Raw genomic sequence first — 19732 nt, 5'->3', positions numbered from 1 at the left:
AAGACGACGGGTTGATGGGCCAAGGTTTGAACCGACGCGGTCAGTGTTGAGGCGGTAAGAGGCACGAAGGCATTCATTACGTTAGGGGGAACACAGATCATAGTTAGATTTTTTTTATCACGAGAGATTTAACAAGAATGTAGAGCTATACGTAAGGGTCTCGTGAACAACAAAACACCACGGCAAGTAGGAATAACGAACGAGTGTATCGAGCAAAAAATAAACAAACAAATAAAAATAAAATAGAACGTGACGAGAACAATAAGGCTGGATCTAGGTCGCGCGGCAGGTTGTCCTGTTATAGCGTAAATTCACGTGCTAATACTCACGGAGAAAGTGTAGCGCTAAAAGGCGGGGACACCGCAGAAGACTTCGTTACGTGTTGTGTGTTTTCAACATGCCTCCACATCGACTGGCCCAGTAATGAAGGATTCTCGCGAACACTTCTGTTGCCGTTAACGGGACTGACTAGATCGGCTCGAACGAACGTTGTATCGTAGCGTCTTCTCTTTTAATTCGGCTATAGGGACGGTAAGAACGCGGTCTCTAGTACAGACGCTGTAACAATGTGCGACACGTCAACCCGTGTGTCTCATCGTTAACGAAAGTCTACAGCTGTCACTTACAGTTGTTATTTGATGTGATCCAATTACGTCGGCATCGGGCGGACGTTGTCGGTTATGGCTTATTCTCTCTCGACTTGGCGCTACATAGGAATGGTGATAGCGTGGTGGTCTCTAAGGGCAAACGTTTCAGTGTCCGTACCGTCGAGGTGTGTCTTATGGTTAGTGCGGGCCCTGGGAAAATGTTGACGTAAGCGTACAATCAGTATCTCTCTCTCTCTCTCTCTCTCTGTATGGCGTCGTGTTCCTTCGGAGTTTTTTTACGGATGTTAAAGTTCACGGTTCGGCAACTATATAGGCACTGAGGCCGTCGGCTTCCAGTGAAATCCACGACTTTAGCGAGACGCGTGGAGTTTGGTAGGAGGGTGGCCCCCTCCCACCCTCCCCCTTCTTCCCATTCCGCTTCCTCCTCCCCCCTCCATCGCCTCCTCTCTCGCCCGGCCGCGTGCATCATTCTGATCATTCTCTCGAGCAAAGTTGCATCAGCGCCCAGCGCGGCGACCGGTTCTCGACCGAGATACGTACTTAACGCCGCTGTACGGTGCTTGGACGCCTTCCAAGCCGGGGTGCACGTCTTCCGTGTGTGTTGCAAACCGATGGAAGCTGAGAGAGTGAGGCTGTGTACGTGGAGCGCCCTTAAAGGCTGTTGCACGTGCAGTGGTCTACCCGGGAAGTTATCCTCGATCTGGCGCGAAATGAGTTTTCTCGGAAGAACAAAAAAAAAAAAGAAAGAGTATACGAAGAAATGCCGGCGCTTTTGTGTGCCCAACTATGTGTGCCCGCAGAGTCTCGGTTGGCTAATCGAAATGCGTTCGCTTATGTAGAATGCAGGTTCGCTTGAGAAATCCCGAACCTTGCCGAGTCCTTTAAGAAAAAGAACATCTATAATAATTTTTTTCGAGATAGAGAGTATCAGGAGGTGTGGCTTACACACTCTACTTCATTTTAATTAAGCCATTCCTCGGATGCACTCAGTGCAACAGCGCGTTCATTTCTTTACTTTCTTTTTTTTTTCTTTCTTCCACGCTGTGCTTTCGGCATCTCTGTGCTCTCCCCTATACGGATGTATCCGGTTGCGAAGCGTGGGGAACGTATTATTGTACTTACGTCAAAGGCGTTGGCGCTCCCCAGTTTGAGAGATTGTGGCTGATTTTTTTCATTAGCAGTTAATCAAGGTTAGCATACTTAGTCCGAAGCAAATTGTTCGTAACTAACTTTGTCAGTGAGCGTTGGTAAAAACGTAAATGGCTGTGTTTGGGCTCCAGCAGCGGTACGTTCGTGTACCTTCCTAAAGGTTACCAAAGGAGGTTAACAAAGTAGCCCGAGAACAAGTTGAGGACCGCACAAAGAGCGATTGAGCGAAACATGTTCGGCATAACGTTAAGAGACAGGAATAGAGCATTGTGGATCATGGATCAAACGGAGATAGCCGATATTCTATAGTTGACATTAAGGGAAAGAGATGGGGCTGGGCAGACCATGTAATCCATAGGGCGATTAGATAACCGGTACACCATTGCAGTTGCAGTATGGGCGCCAAGGGAAGCGAAGTCGATGGTGGCATAAAAGTAGGTGGTGGGATGAAACTAGGAAATTTGCCGGTGCAAGTTGGAATCAGCTAGCGCAACATAGAGGTAATTGGAGATCGCAGAGAGAGGCCTTTTTCTAGGAGCGGACGTAAAAATCGGTTGATGATGATAATGATGATGATGGGGACCTTCTTAGAGAGCTGCACATCTGTACCTTGCTTATATGCCCCCCAGTTTGCGTGGTTCTCGAGCTTTCAGGGTAAGAAAGTTGCTGGAAAGTTGATCCGGCAGTTTTATTGTAAAACTTCGTAGAGTTGCCACCTCCGGCGAGGTTCTCGTGCAACCTAATAGTACGCGCGCGAATTTGTTTCAGAGCTTGTGTACAGCGCGATGAAGTTTTAGTTTGTCCTTACACGTAATTGCCATTCACGGAATGCTGTGTTGTTACCAGGTGCGCAAACTTGAGTAGCCGGGTTGGCAATACCATCTTGCGGCGCAAAGAATAACCGCAGAGGACAGTGTTATTGTTGCTGTAACGGACCATATGTGCTGTTTAATATCTTATGTAAAGCGTGGGCAGCGGTGCAAACGATAATATATGCAGTTCTATTTTGTATTGCTTTGGCGAGAACAGCTCAATCACCACAAGAACGTTTCACGTGTTGTACGAAGTGTCGGAAGATGAGTCTCAATCTGCCGTCTACGTTTACTGTAACACGGTGCAGTCGAGCTCCTCTACAACGGACGCCTCTACAACGAAATTACCTATATAACGAAGGCATAATTCTGACCCGGTTTTATATTGTGAGCTGTGCGGTGCGCGACCCTTAACAACGAAGTGACCCGTATAACGAACGATTTCGGAGGACAAACTCTAAGACTCTCGAGTGATTAGGTTCAACGCTTTGACACTGTCTCTTTCTCTTCTTGCCACTCGCAGGTTCACGCGCACATCATCAGCTCGCTGCGCAAGGAGATGCCGTCCATGTTCGGCAAGGACAGCAAGAAGAAGGAGCTCATCAAGGGCCTGGGCAACCTGTACGCCGAGATCCAGCGCGAGCAGCAGATATCGCCGGGCGACTTTCCCGACCTGCGCGAGATGCAGGAGAAGCTGGCGCAGCACGACTTCACCAAGTTCCACGCGCTCAAGCCGCGGCTCCTGGAGACGGTGGACCGCATGCTGGCGGAGGACATCGCCCAGCTGATGGCCATGATACCGCACGAGCAGACCGAGCAGCGGGACGACGCCGTGGTCAAGGGCGGCGCGTTCGACGGGCTAGAACAGAGCCCGTTCGGCTACGGCCGCGGCGAAGGCGTGGACGCCGGTTCCCTGGAACCGGACTGGATCGTGGCCCGGGAGCGGTTCAAGTACGACGAGCTGTTCAGCTCGCTGGGTCCCGTGGACGGCAAGATTTCGGGGGCCGCGGCGAAGGGCGAGATGGTGAAGAGCAAACTGCCGAACTCGGTGCTGGGCAAGGTTTGGAAGCTGTCGGACCTCGACAAGGACGGCATGCTGGACGCCGACGAGTTCGCGCTCGCTATGCATCTGATCAGCGTGAAGGTGGCGGGACACGATCTGCCCACAGAGTTGCCCGAACACCTGATACCCCCGTCGAAGAGGCCCTTCGCGGCCGCTTAGCCCCTTTGTTTGCAAAAAGAAAGAAAAAAAAAAGGCAGGTCGGAATAAAGAGAAGAGTTGCTATTCGTGTAAAAAACGGGGGCCAGCTAGGCGCGCGCGGATTCTGCTGTGTCGCCGCTTGCGCCGCCTGTCGGCGATAGCGCGCAAGTTGTCCGGCTTGGAAGCAGCTCGAGAATGAAAGGGGAAAGAAAAGGGCGTCGACGTCTTCTCCTGCGGGCTTAGAAAGGTGCGCTCCCTTCTAAACACCCCCCTTTAGCAGGAACGATGTGTCGCGTTTTGGCGATGTAAGATCACGACGTCCGAGTGTTACGCAGCGACCTCTGTTGCCTTTGGGGGGCGCACGTCCTTAACTGCGTGAGCCTTTTGCTGTCTTTTTTTTACTTTAAAAGAAAGGAAAAAGGAGAGAGTTGGCTGTTTATTGCTGTCTTTTTTTTTACTTTAAGAGAAAGGAAAAAGGAGAGAGTTGGCTGTTTATCTGGCGAGAACTCGAGACGGGTAGTGCCAGTCGGTGCCTATGCACGTTTGGGTCCATGTTTTAAATAAAAAGGTGTATGTCACGCATGGAAGGAGTCTCTTGTGTTTTGTGTCGGGCGTCGTAGCGTTCGTGCCGTTAAGATCCAGTGGTGGGGAGCGCGCGCTCCCCGCTTGCTTTAATGACATTGTGAAGAAGCACTTAGGATAAGTAACATGAAATTCCTCGCCTACAAATTTTTCGAGGTACCCGGCTGTTTGTACTTTGAGCTGTCTTATCGCCACACTTGCCGAGCTTGGATGATCGTGCATGTGCATGAGGTGCGTGCCTTAGGCGTGCTCATTGTTTGCTGAACAGCTGGGACGTATACGCCACCTTGTATACTGGTGGCAGCTGTGTCCCGATGTGTTGAAGAGGGGATGGAGTACGGGCACCTGCAGCACCGCTATTCGGAGGAAGACTGTTTCGTGGTGTTTCGTGGAAGTTAGCCAGGAGTGGAGCGGAAGTCAGTTACAGTATGCTAAAGGGACCCCCAACTCGATCGTGAACAGTATTACAGGCGTTGATATCCATATGATGAAGCAACTCCAGCGGCGTAGCCGACAAAAAAATTTGTGGCTGCGCCACTGGAGGGCGCCACACAAATGCGATAATAGTGTCCTTCACAAGTCGAAGCGCAGAGCGAGATTAGATATGAATAAATACTATAGAACATTGGTAAAATAACATGTCCAGCTGAAGTGCACAAATATCTGCACCTCAAAAGCCATGGTGGACACGGAATGGTCACGAAAGTTGGCACCAAGTACAGGGTACGTAACAAAGTAAACAGATAACTAGGTGTCATAAAATAGAAAGTGAGACAGACGCTAAATTGGAAATTGGATATGTTAGTAGAGACTTTTAGCCTATCCGCTATTCTGGTAAACGGGAGCGGTTTGGGCGGATTGCCGGATTTGCGGGGGCGTACACGTGAGCGGCCAGAGCGGTGCAGCCACCTGGTAGCGTAGAGTTCAACCAGACAAACACAGAGCTAAAGCTGCAGTAACCCACCATATCCTGCTTCGCTACTGATGCAAATTCTAGGCAGCGGCGTAATTGTGAACACGATTACGCCACTGCCGAACATTTACACCAGCAGCTAAGCAGAATACAGTAATTAGCTTTGTGTTTGTGTGGTTGAGCTTTGCGCCACCAGCTGGCGCCACCAATCTGGCCGCTCACGTTTACGCCCCCGCTAAACCGGCAAACCGCCCGCGCTTGCCGGAATACCGGACACGCTAAACGTCTCTAGTGCCGAAGGGCAATAACATACCGGAGCAAAATAGTGCGCCACAAGATGAGATATGTGTGTGCTGCAAAAAAAAAAAAAAAATCTAGCAAAATCTTCTCTGGGAGTTGCGCCTGAGTATGCGTAAGCATTGCGCCACTTGCTCATCTCCACGCAGACCGGTGTCAGTATCAATGTTACGAAACGATACGACCAGTATAAATGACAGCGCTGCGAGGACACGAACTGCGTGGAGACAAGCAAACTACTGCAGGTGGCGGCGCCAGGTGCGCTCATGACGTTCCGATCATTATAAGCTGTTCTCGCTCTTTAGCGCCTTATCCATCTGCGTTCCAACCGTTATTAACCGTAATCAGCCATGCTTCAGCGGTGGCTGCGTATGGTGCGGCCGCGCGGGACCTATCTTGAACGCGATCTGCGATGGGGACAGAATGCACGATGTACTGATAGGCTTGTGTGCGCTGTGCTCTCGTCGCTTAGTTCACGTTGAAGCGAGGCGCGCGGGCCCTGTCTTCAAAGCGATATGCGATGAGGACACAGTGCGCCGATTGCTGATAGCTTCGTGTGCGCTGTGTCCTTGCCGCTTGGGCCGTGTTAAAGCGAGAGGCAGCACGAAGGTCAATTCGGTCGCTGCTGCCGGCCCTATGTTGAAAGCGATCGTTTTACGTAACGGACCGACGGATGGGTTTCCTCGTTGGGTAGGCATAGAAATGCTTACGCATCAAAAAGGAAACCTGGGAACGACTCGGCACATCGTAATTCTCTTATGAAGTGTCCGCTTTCCACAAGTATTAGAATTCAGTATGTAAATATTAGCTGGTCAGCAGTCGAGATAAGAGACGATATGAGTATTCGATGGAAGAAAATCGGAGAAGGTATTGATAAAGCAGGATCCCTTGCAAGCGTAGGTATAATAGTACAAATAGGGATGGAGGTTTTAAACGCTGAATTCAAAATCGAAATCAGATAAGAAAAATTTGCGGCAGAACCCATCTCATGATGTCTGTCAACGGCAATGCGTTAGCATTGAATAAATACAGAGACACAACGTAGCGCCATCATCGAAACGAGTTATATGTATGAGGCGTGTGCTGCAGCGGGACTCTTATTTAGCGCTTGGCTAAGAACACTCAGCGTCATCTAGCGCCGCCGCTACAAAGCCTGCGCGTGGCTTCGGAAATGCATGGCGCGCCGGTGATGCGTGCGAACGCCGAGAAACGCGTCATGCGGCAACCGAGTTCCTCTCGCTCTTCTTTCCGGACACGCTGCGCCATCTAGTGGCACTGTCGAGAACTCCGCACGTGGCCTCCGAGATGAGAGGCGTGGCGTGCCGGTGCCTGCGAAATCTAATTGTTCCCTCGCTTGCCGCACACTCAGTGACACATACTGGGCGACTCAAGTTGGCGAGAGGTTCATTGAAGAGCGGCACATACCCGGTACAATTCATGGCTCAGCTCGCTGAAGCGTTGGCGTCAATGGCGTTCTTTGAGAAGTGGCACATAGCCAGTGAATTTGTGGCGCAGCCTTGTAATGCGTCGGGTTGCATTCCTCGAGGAACCCTTGCACGTGAGTCCGGGAGGTGTCACACGGCGTTCAAGGAGGGCCGGGAGGAGGTCGCCGACGAAGCCCGTTCTGGACGCCCAACATCGACCAGAACCGACGAAAACGTTTATCGTGTGCACAAAGTTCTGCGTTCCGACCGTCGATTGAGCATCCAGAAAATTGCTGACTCCGTACACATGTCCACATATGCGGTACATGGGATAGTGACCGAAGATCTGCAAATGCGCAAGGTCTGCACGAAGCTTGTGCAAAAAGTGTTGACGAAAGAACTTAGAGTTTTGCGCTGCCAAGAATTCTTGGATTTGATTCAAAATGAGCCGGACTTTCCTCTGTCGTAACCAGAGACGAATCCTGGATGTTCGAGTACGACCCAGAATCGAAAAGGCAGAGCAGCGAGTGGCACACAAAGTCATCCCCCCGCCCCAAGAAAACGCGAATAAGCAAGTCTCGCATCAAAACGATGCTCATTGTCTTCTTTCACGCCCGAGGAATCGTCCATTTTTAGCTTGTACCGCAGGGAGAAACTGTCAACTGAGCCTTTTACCTGGAGGTGCTCAAGAGATTGAGACACCGGCTCGCGCGCGTGAGGGCTGACGTCAAAGACACGGTCAAGCTCCACCATGACAACGCACATAGCCACACGTCATTCTCTACAGGAAAGTAGCGAGCGCAACGTTTTCAAGATAGGAAACGCAAGACAGATGACGATTATTGTTGTGTGGCAAATGTACACCCTGAGGGTGTACATTTGTTTAAGAGTGTGCACACTTAAAATGATTGCACCCTTTGGGGTGTATATTTGTCCCCCAACAATAATAGTCATCTGCCTTGCTTGCGTTACCTTTTTTGAAAACTCGGCGCTCGCTACTTTCCTGTCGAGAATGCTGTGTCACACTGATAACGCGCAAGTCGTTCGTGACTGGGAAGTACTAGGCTCGCAGCGTTAAAGAAAAGAAACGTGGGCAAGACAGATGACGATTATCGTTATGGGACAAGATAAGCCCCAAAAGGTGTAATTTTTAAGAGTGCTGTACACTCTATGTTGACACCCTTTGAGTCGTATCTTGCCATACAACACTCTTAGACAAAGGTACACCCTTTGGGGTGTATATCTGCCACACAACAATAATCGTCATCTGCCTTGCTTGCGTTTCCTTTCTTGAGAACGCCGCGCCCGCTACTTTCCTGTCGGGAATGCTATGTCATGCTGATAACACGCATGCCGTTCGTTACTGGGAAGTACTGGGCTGGGAGCGTTAAAGAAAGGACATGCGGACAAGACAGATGACGTTTATCGTTGTGTGGCAAGATACAACCTAAAGGGTGTAATTTCGTTCTGGGGTGTACGATAAACGTCATCTGTCTTCTTCGTATTTCCTTTCTTTAACGCTGCGAGCCCGGTACTTCCCAGTAACGAACGGTATGTGCGTTATCAGCATGACACAGCAGTGCCGACAGGAAAGTAGCGGGCGCGGCGTTTTCAAGAAAGGAACCGCAAGCAAGGCAGGTAACCACTATTGTTGTGTGGGAAATATACACCCCAAAGGGTGTAAACATTTAAGAGTGTAAAATAAATTGCACCTTTAAAACTGAATAAGGGTGTAAATCGGTCTGCAACTCACACATGTGCACCCTTTTCGGATGTAATGGTGAGTTATGGACTTATTTACACCCTCACTCACATTTAAGGGTGTAAATTATTTTACAGTGTATGATAACCTTTACGTTTCGCGAGCTGCCACTGGACCTTTACGTTTCGCGAGCTGCCACTCGTAAATTCGAATTACGTGGCGCTATCTTCCCGCTGTGGCCTCTTCGATGGTGCCGCTCTGTGACGTCAGTAACAGAGCCGTGAAGCTGCAGCAAAATCGTCTTGTACCACTTGTACCATGCTGGTTCGTCAATCCAGTTGGGCCGCGGTGCGTGAAAACAGCCGCAGCTTGACTAGCTGAAGAAATACCAATAAAAACAATTCCTTGAACCGGGTGGAAGAGTGTGCTATGGGACTGCCACATGAACAGAAAGTTTTTTTTAATATATATATTGGAAGTTGTTTAAGAACAAAGTTCGGTCGTTCACTCTCTGCTGACGCTCAACAATAATTTTTTTTTTACTTCATATGTACCTGATGTGATACGAAATAACCCAAGGAAGTTCTGGATTTCCATGAAACTCGCCCCCTTTAACACACTGTCTTTGCGTAACGAGCAAGGTCATGCAACGTTCTGCGCATGTACTTAATGCCGCTTTCTGTTCAGTATTCACCCGCGAAACATCTGACACCTTGCTTCCCCTGCCCGTAACAGCTCATCCACTGATGCCAGAAATTTCGTTCGACGCTCCCGACATTTCTAAAATAATCGGTTCTCTAAAGCTAACATCATCCGCCGGGGTGAATGGCATAAACACGAAAATATTAAGAAGTACTGAGCGCGTTACAAGCATTATCTTGTCGTACATATTTCAGCAGTCTCACTCCCCTGGCGTGGTTCCATTGGATTGGAAAGTGGGCAAGATCATTCCAGTTCCGAAGAAAGGTAACCCATCATCACCTAAAGATTACTGTTCAATATTCCTGACAAGTGTTTGTTCCAAACTGATGGAACACGTTCTTTATTCTCCAATCGTAAATTTTATCCTTTCAGTAAATTTTTTTTCACCCTAACCAGCATGGTTTCCAAAAAGGTCTCTCGTGCGACACCCAACTTGCACTCTTTATTAACGATATCTGTTCTAGTCTTGACACTAACACTGCCGTTGATGCGTTGTTCCTTGACTTCGAGAAGGCTTTCGATAAAGTACCTCACTACCGATTATTTCAACAACTTTCGATACTAAATCTTAATACCCATGTATTTGATTGGGTGCGTAACTTTTTAACTGACCGACAACAATTTGTATATGCTAATGGCCACTCTTCTGCCCTTTCCCCGTGTAGATTCTGGCGTTCCGCAGGGAACTGTACTTGGCTCCCTGCTTTTCCCTGTGCACATTAACGACCTACCGACTAACATTTAATCAGAAATACGCTTATTTGCTGATGACTGCGTGCTCTATCCGCAAATTAATAATAATGACGGCGTACCAGCTCTTCAAGCTGATACTTTTCTCATCGAAACTTGGTGCAAAAAATGATTAATGAGCTTGAATACTAACAAGTCATCCCTTTTATGTTTCCGCCGCAGTCCCTAGCTCCTATCCCGTCCGTGAATATGTATTCAATGGTTCCATTATTTCCTTAGTGAGCGCTTACAGATACTTTGGTATCAGTCTTCGCTCCGATATGTCATCGTTCACACACTTCAACAATATAACTAGCGTTGCTTACCGCATCGTTGGCTACGTGCGCCGTAACCTCCGACTTGCTCCCGCCCCTGTCAAACATCTAGCACATTGTACTTTCATCAGACCTAAAGTCGAATACGTATGTGCTATATGGGACCCTTACCAAGCGAGCCATATTAACGTGTTAGAAGGAATTCAAAATCGTGCAGCGCGGTTTATTGTCTCTGATTATTATTTCACTTCCAGTACTACCTAACCTTGTGCTTCGCCGAAAAGCTGCTCGTCTCTCGCCATTCCACAAGTTCTTCCACGCATGTCCCCGGTCCTCCAATATTTGGCCAGTTTACCGCCGTTCCAAACGGACCAACCACAACAAGGACGCGTGTATCCTCCTCCAGCCCGAACCACCACTCATCTATCTTGGTTTTTTTTTTTTTTTTTCGTAGCTCAAGAGACTGGAGTGATCTTCCCGGGCTTCAGCTGTTATTCATGAGAACCCTCTTCATTTTAAACGCATCATCGAACAACTAACTTATATTAAATAAAATGTACGCGCCCACCCCTCATGTAAAACCCCTTCGAGTGCCTTTGAGGTATCGGAATAAATAAATATAGACTACTGTATATATATATATATATATATTTTTTTTTCAAGTTTCAAGTTTCAAGTTTTATTGCTTCATTCATTAGTAGTACATATATGCAGTAGAAGTTATACAGAAAGAGGTCCCACAGTTATAAACTGCAGCGGGACCTCTTGTTCTTAGTTACATAATAATATATAAATAAAAAGGCGTCAGTTGCGGTTATAAACAAAGAATGGATTACACAATTTATACAGTGTTAAAGTAATAAAGCCTATGGCAACACATCACAACATAAAAGAAATTACATAATAAGCAACATAAACATACTTCAAAGAATAGATGCAGTTTACAGGGTATTAATATAAGCTCTCAGTGAACTGGCACCGTTTCATCGAAGCGGTGCCAGTCTTCTGCACAGACTAAGGCTGGGGGTAGCGTTTACGCGCGGATACGTGCACCTCATGCGACGCACCGAGTCTCCGCACTGGGAGGTGTGCAATGTGACTGAGACTATAGGTCATGTGCTTTGTGACTGCCTTAAGTACGTGGAAGAGCGTGAAAGGTTGAACAACGACCTTACGCGTCTCGACAGCGCACCGTTGTCGGAGGACGTTATTTTAGGCCCTTGGCCAGATGCTCGATCAAGTTTCAAGGCCATTCAGGCATTACTGAACTTCTTAAAAACTACGGGCTTGGATTGCAGACTTTGAGCATGCTAAATTGCTTGCGATATGTTCTACATCTTCCTTCTATCGTCATCGTCACCCATCATGCACCTCTTCTCTCTTTCTTTCCCTCTTCCCCTTCCCCCAATGCCGAGTAGCTGGCTAGAGGAATATACCTCAGGCCGACCTCTCAGCATTTCGTATCATTAAACTTCTCTCTCTCTCTCAGTGAACGTTGGTATGACGATAATGTAGGTGAGGATTTCACGTGAGTAGGTAAATTATTCCACATTTTCACACTAGCAAAACCAACAGTTAGTTTGCCATAGTTGCTGCGTGATTTTGGAAGTAAAAGGTTATGTTGTACAGAGAACCTGGTAGTGTTAGGATTAGCAAGACTATTCCTGCCAATGACATAATGTAATTGTGGGTTTTGAAGAAGGCGGTAAATAGCGATGCTGTGGTTGTACCAGATAATTTTATTTATAGTGAGGATACTTAACTCAGTGAAGATGGGGGTAACATGAGCGTTATAAGAAGCTGAAGCGATGATACGGACAGCGTTATTTTGGATGTGCTGCAAGGGAGCTATATGACAGCGATATGTAAGACCCCAAGAACTGATACAGTAATTTAAATGGCTATAAATGAAGGCATAATACAATGTTAGGAGAGTGTGCTTTTGAAAGTACTGTCTGGCCTTTAAAAGCACCCTGATACCATAGGCAGCTTTCTTTTTTATGAAGCTGACATGCAAATTAAACTTTAGAAAGGGGTCTAATTGAACACCTAAAAATGAGCACTCATTAGATGGTAATATTGGGTGAGAAGCTATGTACAGTGGTAGAAGGTTATGTCGAGGTTTACTGTGTGAACTAAAAACCACAAACTTTGTTTTCTGAGGGTTAATCAGCAATTTATATTTTTTGCACCAACTACTGACATTATGTAGTTCATCATTTAAAAGCTCGGTTAGCTTAAAGATGTCGTTATGTGAGGTGTAAATAGTGGTGTCGTCCGCGTACAAAAGACATTCTGTAGAAGTTAGGCAGTTGGGGAAATCATTAATGAAGATTAGAAATAAAAGGGGACCGAGTATGGACCCCTGTGGAACGCCAGTATTAATTATTTTTGTGTCAGACAACACTCCTGAAATGCAAACCTGTTGCTGTCTGTCGTATAAATAGCTCCGCAGTAGTTCCAAAGATGGACCTGTTATGCCATATGCGCTGAGTTTAGTAAAGAGAATGTTGTGATTAATGGAATCGAATGCCTTCGAGTAATCGATAAATACAGATCCTACGAATCTGCCCCCATCAATTTCCGCTTTTATCTTGTCAGTGAGGGTGATTAAAGCTAGGTTAGTAGAATATCCAGCACGAAAACCAAACTGTCTTGGTGTTAATAATTGGAACTTGTCCAAGTAATTAGATAGGCACTGTGCTAATAGTTTTTCTATCACTTTACTGAAACACGGCAAGATAGATATGGGCCTGTAGTTTGCTAGTAAGGTGATGTCTCCTTTTTTGTGCACAGGAATTATTTTTGACTTTTTCAAGTCACTAGGAAAAACGGCAGTTTTAAAGATTAAATTGACAACGTGACTGCAAGCTTCACATATGCTGTCAACAATTTCTTTGATATGATACGAGCATATGGAATCTAAACCAGGACTGCAATTTTTAAGATTCATAATTGTTGCTCGAACTTCACTGGGTGTAGTTGGGAACAGATAAAATGATTGTTTTGTCAAGCGTGGCATGTGAGTGTCATTGCCCCCAGGGATATCAGGCACAGTACCAAAAAAGTTGCTGAATGCGCATGCAATATCTTCAGGGTTTGTAAGTGTGCAGTCTTTTTCTTTAATTTTCGTTATTCTATTCCTAGTAGGATTCTTATTCAGAAACGCATTAAGTATCTGCCATTGTTTCCGAGAATCGTTCCCGGTTTCATTTATTACATTTTCATAGTAAGTTTTCTTTGCTTGTGTAAGTAGATATGTCAGTAAGGTGCAAAACTTCTTGTATCGAAGCTTAAGGGATTGGTTAAATAGTCTATGTTTGCATTTACGATATAGGTTTTCTTTCTTGCGCATGCTCTTCAACAATCCTGGTGTAAGCCAAGGGTTTGATGGGGAGGCAAAATGTTTACGGCACTTAACTAATGTTGTTGCTGAGGATATACAAGCTTTAATTGTGCCAGATAACTCAGTATAAGAGGCTTCAGCGTCATTTAATGATGTTACGCGCGACCAATCTGAACTGTTAACTAGCTCTATGAAATGTTCTTTGTCAAACCTGGGTTTAGTGTACAGAGTTTCCATGGCGTGATTAAGACGTGGAAAAGAGAGCATAACTGGAAAGTGGTCGGTTATGTTGCTTCGTACGATAAAAGCTTTAGGGGGATAAAGCAGGTTTGTTAGTGCATGATCGATGAGAGTAGTCGAGTTAGAGACGCACCTAGTGGGTAGTTGTAACAACGACTCGATACCGTATCCATGACAGATGCTAATGTATTCTCTGCTGTAAGCGCAGTTCTCATCCAGAAGATTGATGTTTATGTCTCCCATGATAACCATGTTCTTGTTTTCATTCGAAACAGTGTGCAAGATTTCATCTAGAGCGCAGCAAAACGTGTTTATACTAGAGCTCGGTGATCGGTAGATGCAGCCAAATACAGTGCTTTTTTCACCGGTATTGAAACATGAATTATTGATTTCAATCCATACTGCTTCGCAATCGGGCATACTAAGATTTAAATCTATCCGGCGTTTATACTCTATATCTTGTGAAATAAAGATTGCGGAACCGCCGTGGTTGGATTACACGCGATGACAATATTCCGGAGTGTATGATGGAAATGAAAACAAATTCGTATCGCTATCGCTTAACCATGTCTCTGTTAAACGAAATATTGATCGATGATAACAGCAGGTTTACATATATATATATATATATATATATATATATATATATATATATATATATATATATATATATATATATATATATATGTTTTTGAGACTATGCAGAAATTTAACAAATTTCCTATGGCAGATAACACGATTCTAATCCTTGGACTCAATTGCTCCGAAGGCGGACATTATACTTGTACAATAACTGAGAAAATTTCATACAAGCTTCAGCTAATTACGGCACATATTGCAATTTATGAATTGTAGCGCCGGTGTGTTTGCAAGGCATATCCGCTTGGAACGAATTCTGAGGATGACACCGCGATTTCGAGGCAAAGATGCACCGTAAAGATGTTCCGCTTATCTTACAGAACGCCGTTTTATGCATCGAAGGCAACATGCATTTTGTCGCACACTTTGGGAATGAATGTCTGGTGTCATCCTGTGGAGAATTCGCTTCATGTGCATACGCCTTGCGGACTCGCGGGCTACACTTCGTAAATTGATATGTGCCGTAAGGTAATTAGTTTTAAAAGTTCACTGGCGAATGTGTGGTGATTAGTCGAATACATATGCATTTCCATGTCTCGCGCAAGGTTATGTCCGCCTCTTTGAGTAATCCAGCTCAAGGACTAGAATTGTGTTACCTGCCAAAGACAATTAACAATATATGTATAGTGAAAATAAATAAACGAAATAAAATAAAAGGCATTCGGTATGTGACTGCATACACAAGTGAAGCTCGATCAGCTTCTGGGGGCCGGTGGGGCAAGTGAAATGTTTGCTGCATACGGGACATGGTAAGTAGGGAAATTTTGAGCTCGGTGTGAATCTGTGTTACCTTGGGTGTGATTAAGTGATTCCTGACACCGACCAAAAATATTAATTATGCTGGACTGCTGGAAATTTCCCTTGAAATAGCGCAGAGTGATCTCAGCTGACACCGACTAAAAATACCCTTAAAATAGCGCAGGGTGATCTTATCGAGAATAGCAGTTGGTGTGCCAGATTACGTATGTACGTACGGTTTGTGACATCATCTTGAATTTCCTGCACTAGCTTCTTGTGACCTTGTAGCTGCGACAATTCTTTTTGTGATGTTACTTATTAATAAACGGGTGATTAAACACGCATTGTTTCCTACAATTAGCGAGAATTTAAAGTGGTGCAACTATTGCGCGCCTTTTCTTTGCATAAACGAACAAAGCACGCGGGAACTGCACGAAATCTACGACGCCGCACAGTAGATTAAGTGTCATCGCTGATGTCACAATAATTTCTAGTCAGTGGGCAAAACGAGAACAAGGTGAAAGCAGGAGCCAAAGTTTTGACAAGTGGACTTGTCTTCTTCAAGTGGCCTTGAAGAAGACAATTGGCCACTTGTCGAAACGTTGGCTCCTGCTTTCACCTTGTTCTCGTTTCGCTCATCGTCTTGAATTTCCATTTCCCGCCTTTCCCGTGTTTTCCCGATAATTTCTAGTGTATCGCGAATCGGGGCTTGCGTGGTCTTCCTCATGCAGTTGCATTATACTGACATTTTGCACTTCAGAAGCTATTTAAATAAACTAAATATCGGTGTCTATAAGACGCCACAGTCTTTCAAAGTATTGTGTGTGAGCGAGATGACGCACTTTATGCGGGCGAGTATTAGCCGATGTTCTCATGCAACTGCTTCATAATTCACTATTCCTGATGACTGAGTGAGCCGCAAATTTAATTGCGAAGTACACTTGGAAAGCTCCCGTTTTAACGCCTATATCGGTCAGCGATGAGTTGACGATGGCCTCGCAAGGGCATGCATTTTCTCAGACGGTTGGTGGAAGACAAGACGACGCAAAAGAGATAGAACTCGGCAGCCTGTCTGCTTGGGCCATTTCTTTTGGTCGGGCCCATTATTTCGGTTATCTTTTTGCTCTGCAATATCACATCAGTAAGAAGAAGAAAAAAAAAAGCTCTATACAGCCAGCCTTCGGGTGGATCGGCTGCCAATATATATGAAAGAGCCGGTTCAGCCCTCTGCCTGTGCCTGCCAGCCATTGCGCGTTTTGATTATATATCTACGGCACGGGGCCCCGACTACAGAGCAGCGGTTTAAAAGCAGCCACCAACCTGTAAACATAAACAAAGAGGGATCGAATAATAATAGACCGCTAGCGCGTGGACATAATGGGGCTATGGAATTTTGACATAGATGCGCGCAAACCTTATTTAAAATCCATGTCACGGCGTTTAATCTAATGACGACTTGGTTTACAAGACTTTAGCACATATTTCACCTATAGGCTCCCTGCAATGGTCAGGCGGCGCGGCGATCGGCTCAGCCGTCAGCGCCACCGTGTCAGTTGCGCGAAACACCGAGGCGGCCGCTGTTGCGGAGGCATGCTTTTGCGGCGCTCGTTTGAAACCTTTCGGACGTTCTAAATTGCGGTTTTAATGCAATCGAAAACGTCGAGGCCCATTTTGGACCATCGACGCTTGAGAAAGGACGTAAACTATTTTACTACAACCACATATACCGTGTCAAAGAAGTAAACAGCACGGACATCACAGTGAGGTGCTTAAATTAAATTGTGGTGTTTTAGGTGCCAAAACCACGATCTGATTAGGAGGCACGCCGTGGTGGGAGACTCCGGAATAATTTGGACCGCTTGAGGTTCTTTAAAGTGGACCTAAATCTAATTACACGGGTGTTCTGGTATTTCGACCCCATCGAAACTCCGCCGCCGTGGCCGGGATTTATTCCCGCGACCTCGCGCTCAGCAGCCCAACACCGCAGCCACTAAGCAACCACCGCAGGTCGCGAAGTATTTGTCACAACAAAGTAAGTATGCTTACGACGTCGATCTCGAAGTGCGTTAACAAATCATTATTTTATGCCACTAAAGTGAGCAAATACGGCCGTGGACGTCTTTGAACTGTCATTTGTCGCTTCCTTACTTGGAGCGTGCCTTGCCCCTCACATTGTATAGGTTTTCGCGAATTGGCAGGTAAGTGCTTTGTTGTCCGTTGACGAAGTGCCTCGAGCATATGCTGGTATTGTCGTTCGGGCTCGACTGTGAGAGGGCATTACCGCTGAAGCATCATAGAGAGCAATCAGCGGAGACTAAACGACGTGAAGACTGAACAAACATGCGCTTGTGTGCGCGAGGGAAATGCTAATTTTCGAATACTCGAAGTGTTCTGCAGTGTACTCCAACCTTAGTTCTGTTGTTCTAAGCGCGAGAAAACATCGGCACAAATGAGCTCGGTTCCAGCATTCGCGTCTTGATCTTGGCGCAGGAAGAAGCACAGCGCATACAAGCGCTTACGAAGCTAGATTTGACACCTAACAACTACTGCAATCTTGTTTTGAAGCAAGACGAGCTAAACAACTATCAAAACTGATTTACAACAGCCGGAATCAGTTCACGCATTTTTATGCAGTTGACGCTTTATTGTGTATTTGTGCAGATGCTGCTGCTGGCTCATTTTCATTTCTTTTTCTTGTTTTTGCACTTCCGTCTTAGTTCGTTTAACAGAAACTCGCAAGATCGACACGAACCGCGACGATACACTTCAGCCGCCGGGTTGCTTCCCCCGGTTTTAAAGGGAAGCGGTACAATTTGATGCCGACATCCCCTTCGCGGTTGTGACATTTCTTAACGCAGCAGTATCTGCGCTTGTTCTTTTTGTTCACACTTCTCACGAAGAAGCTGCCAAGAGGCCGCGGGGAACCCATTGGAAAATTGGAAAAGCAGGCTTGCAGGCGGGCCTGAGCACACCACGGACAATGTTGAAATGACGGTGAGGGCCTACCCGCGGGTGCTCACCGCCGCTGCCAGGTGGCGCGACATGTAAAGGCAAACTGCATTGCAGGGTGCCCATTGCGCGAGAATCCGTCCATACGATAAGCGAGGCGCAGGATGAAGAATTATTGGATAACCAGAACAGAATAAAAAGACATGAGCTCGGGAGTATGACTGCAGTATTTATGCGTTTTTACGCAGCATTTTGCCACCTCACGCTATATTGGTTAAACGGCGTAAGGAGTACAGCTGAGCTACAGTCGAGGTCAACGTCCTTGAGCTTTGCAGCGGTCGCCTTCGTATGCGGTCAATTCGATCTCGAAACTTTTTATCTCTGTTTCTTCCCTTGCTTGGGACAACTACTAAACTTCTCTTTTGCGTATGTGGGTGGATGAAACTGCTGCTTCAAAGGGAAGAAGTCGCCATGATGACTCATTTCTCTAGTTTGTGCGGTAGACGTACACATTGTCACTCTGTATCATACATACGAGCGGTTCGCTTAGAAATTTTGTTGGCTGACGTTGGTTACGAGTTGACAGGAAATTCTTTCGTTCGCGAAAGAAATCATGAACACTTCGCGCTTAGAGTTTTGCTCTCTATTCGAGATGCTGGCAGCGAGCGGCCTTTGTCCTATGCCGTCGGAAATCGACGTTCTCAACGATTCGGCGCCATGCGTGAGTTTGGTTTCATCTTTCGGATTCTCATTTTTATTCGCGGAGTTTCCGAGATGAGCGTTCGTGATTTGTTTTGCTCATAGTTAATGATTTGGTTCGACCATATACACACATTCAAGTGAGCTATAATCTCGATGGGCTCACTGTTCGTTTCGCGTGGCCCGAGCCGCCTAGACAATGACCAAACACCTTGCGTGCTTCACGTTGAACAGTAAAAATACGTATCAAGCTTGATATCAGACACGAATCGACCACGTGACACTATTATTCGGCGCACTTCGATGCGCTGCACATGATGCGCTTGTGTAAATGAGATTGCGTATATCCCAATCAGAACATTTCAACTGCATGTTTATCTTGCGTGGCAACGATATTATGCCCCTTTAGCCTGTAACTTCTACCCATGTACTGTTTAACATTAAGAATAAGACCTGTTTGAAATGCCAAAAATGTCCCCCGATGTGAGTACGTGTTACTGCCTAAATGTTATAGTGACATATGCGCTTACTCAGAAGAGTGTCAAGACTTATTAATAGCAGAGATTATGTATGTTAACGGATTGATGAATTAGTTTCGAGCATAAAACAATTACATGTGGTAAAGAATTAAATGTTGTGGGGCTAGGACACCAGCCTGTGTTGAATTACATTGCGCACTATCGAGTTGCTTTCGACTCTTTGTGACGCTAGGGACATGTGAACACCA

At 46.1% G+C, this 19732-nt stretch overlaps 2 protein-coding genes across 4 annotated transcripts in view; both read left to right on the top strand.

The window, feature by feature from the left end:
• The window catches only part of Past1 (putative achaete scute target 1), a 42694-nt gene extending 38342 nt beyond the window's left edge, over positions 1-4352 (top strand). Inside the window, exon 2 of the mRNA XM_055072231.2 lies at positions 3093-4352. Coding sequence (XP_054928206.1) covers positions 3093-3791 — 699 coding nt within the window. The 3' untranslated portion in view covers positions 3792-4352. The remainder of the gene's footprint in view (positions 1-3092) is intronic.
• The window catches only part of LOC126533647 (uncharacterized), an 84706-nt gene that overhangs the window by 42078 nt on the left and 22896 nt on the right, over positions 1-19732 (top strand). Inside the window, exon 1 of one of the 3 annotated variants that reach the window (XM_050180822.3) lies at positions 18809-19027. The exons of the other annotated variants lie outside the window; for them this stretch is intronic. Coding sequence (XP_050036779.1) covers positions 18920-19027 — 108 coding nt within the window. The 5' untranslated portion in view covers positions 18809-18919. Of the gene's footprint in view, positions 1-18808; positions 19028-19732 lie in introns of those variants that run through there. 3 annotated transcript variants of the gene reach the window in all.

This window comes from Dermacentor andersoni, chromosome 7 (assembly GCF_023375885.2).
Source record: "Dermacentor andersoni chromosome 7, qqDerAnde1_hic_scaffold, whole genome shotgun sequence".
NCBI classification, from domain to species: Eukaryota; Metazoa; Arthropoda; class Arachnida; order Ixodida; family Ixodidae; genus Dermacentor; species Dermacentor andersoni.
This window is presented reverse-complemented; position numbering and strand designations above follow the sequence as displayed.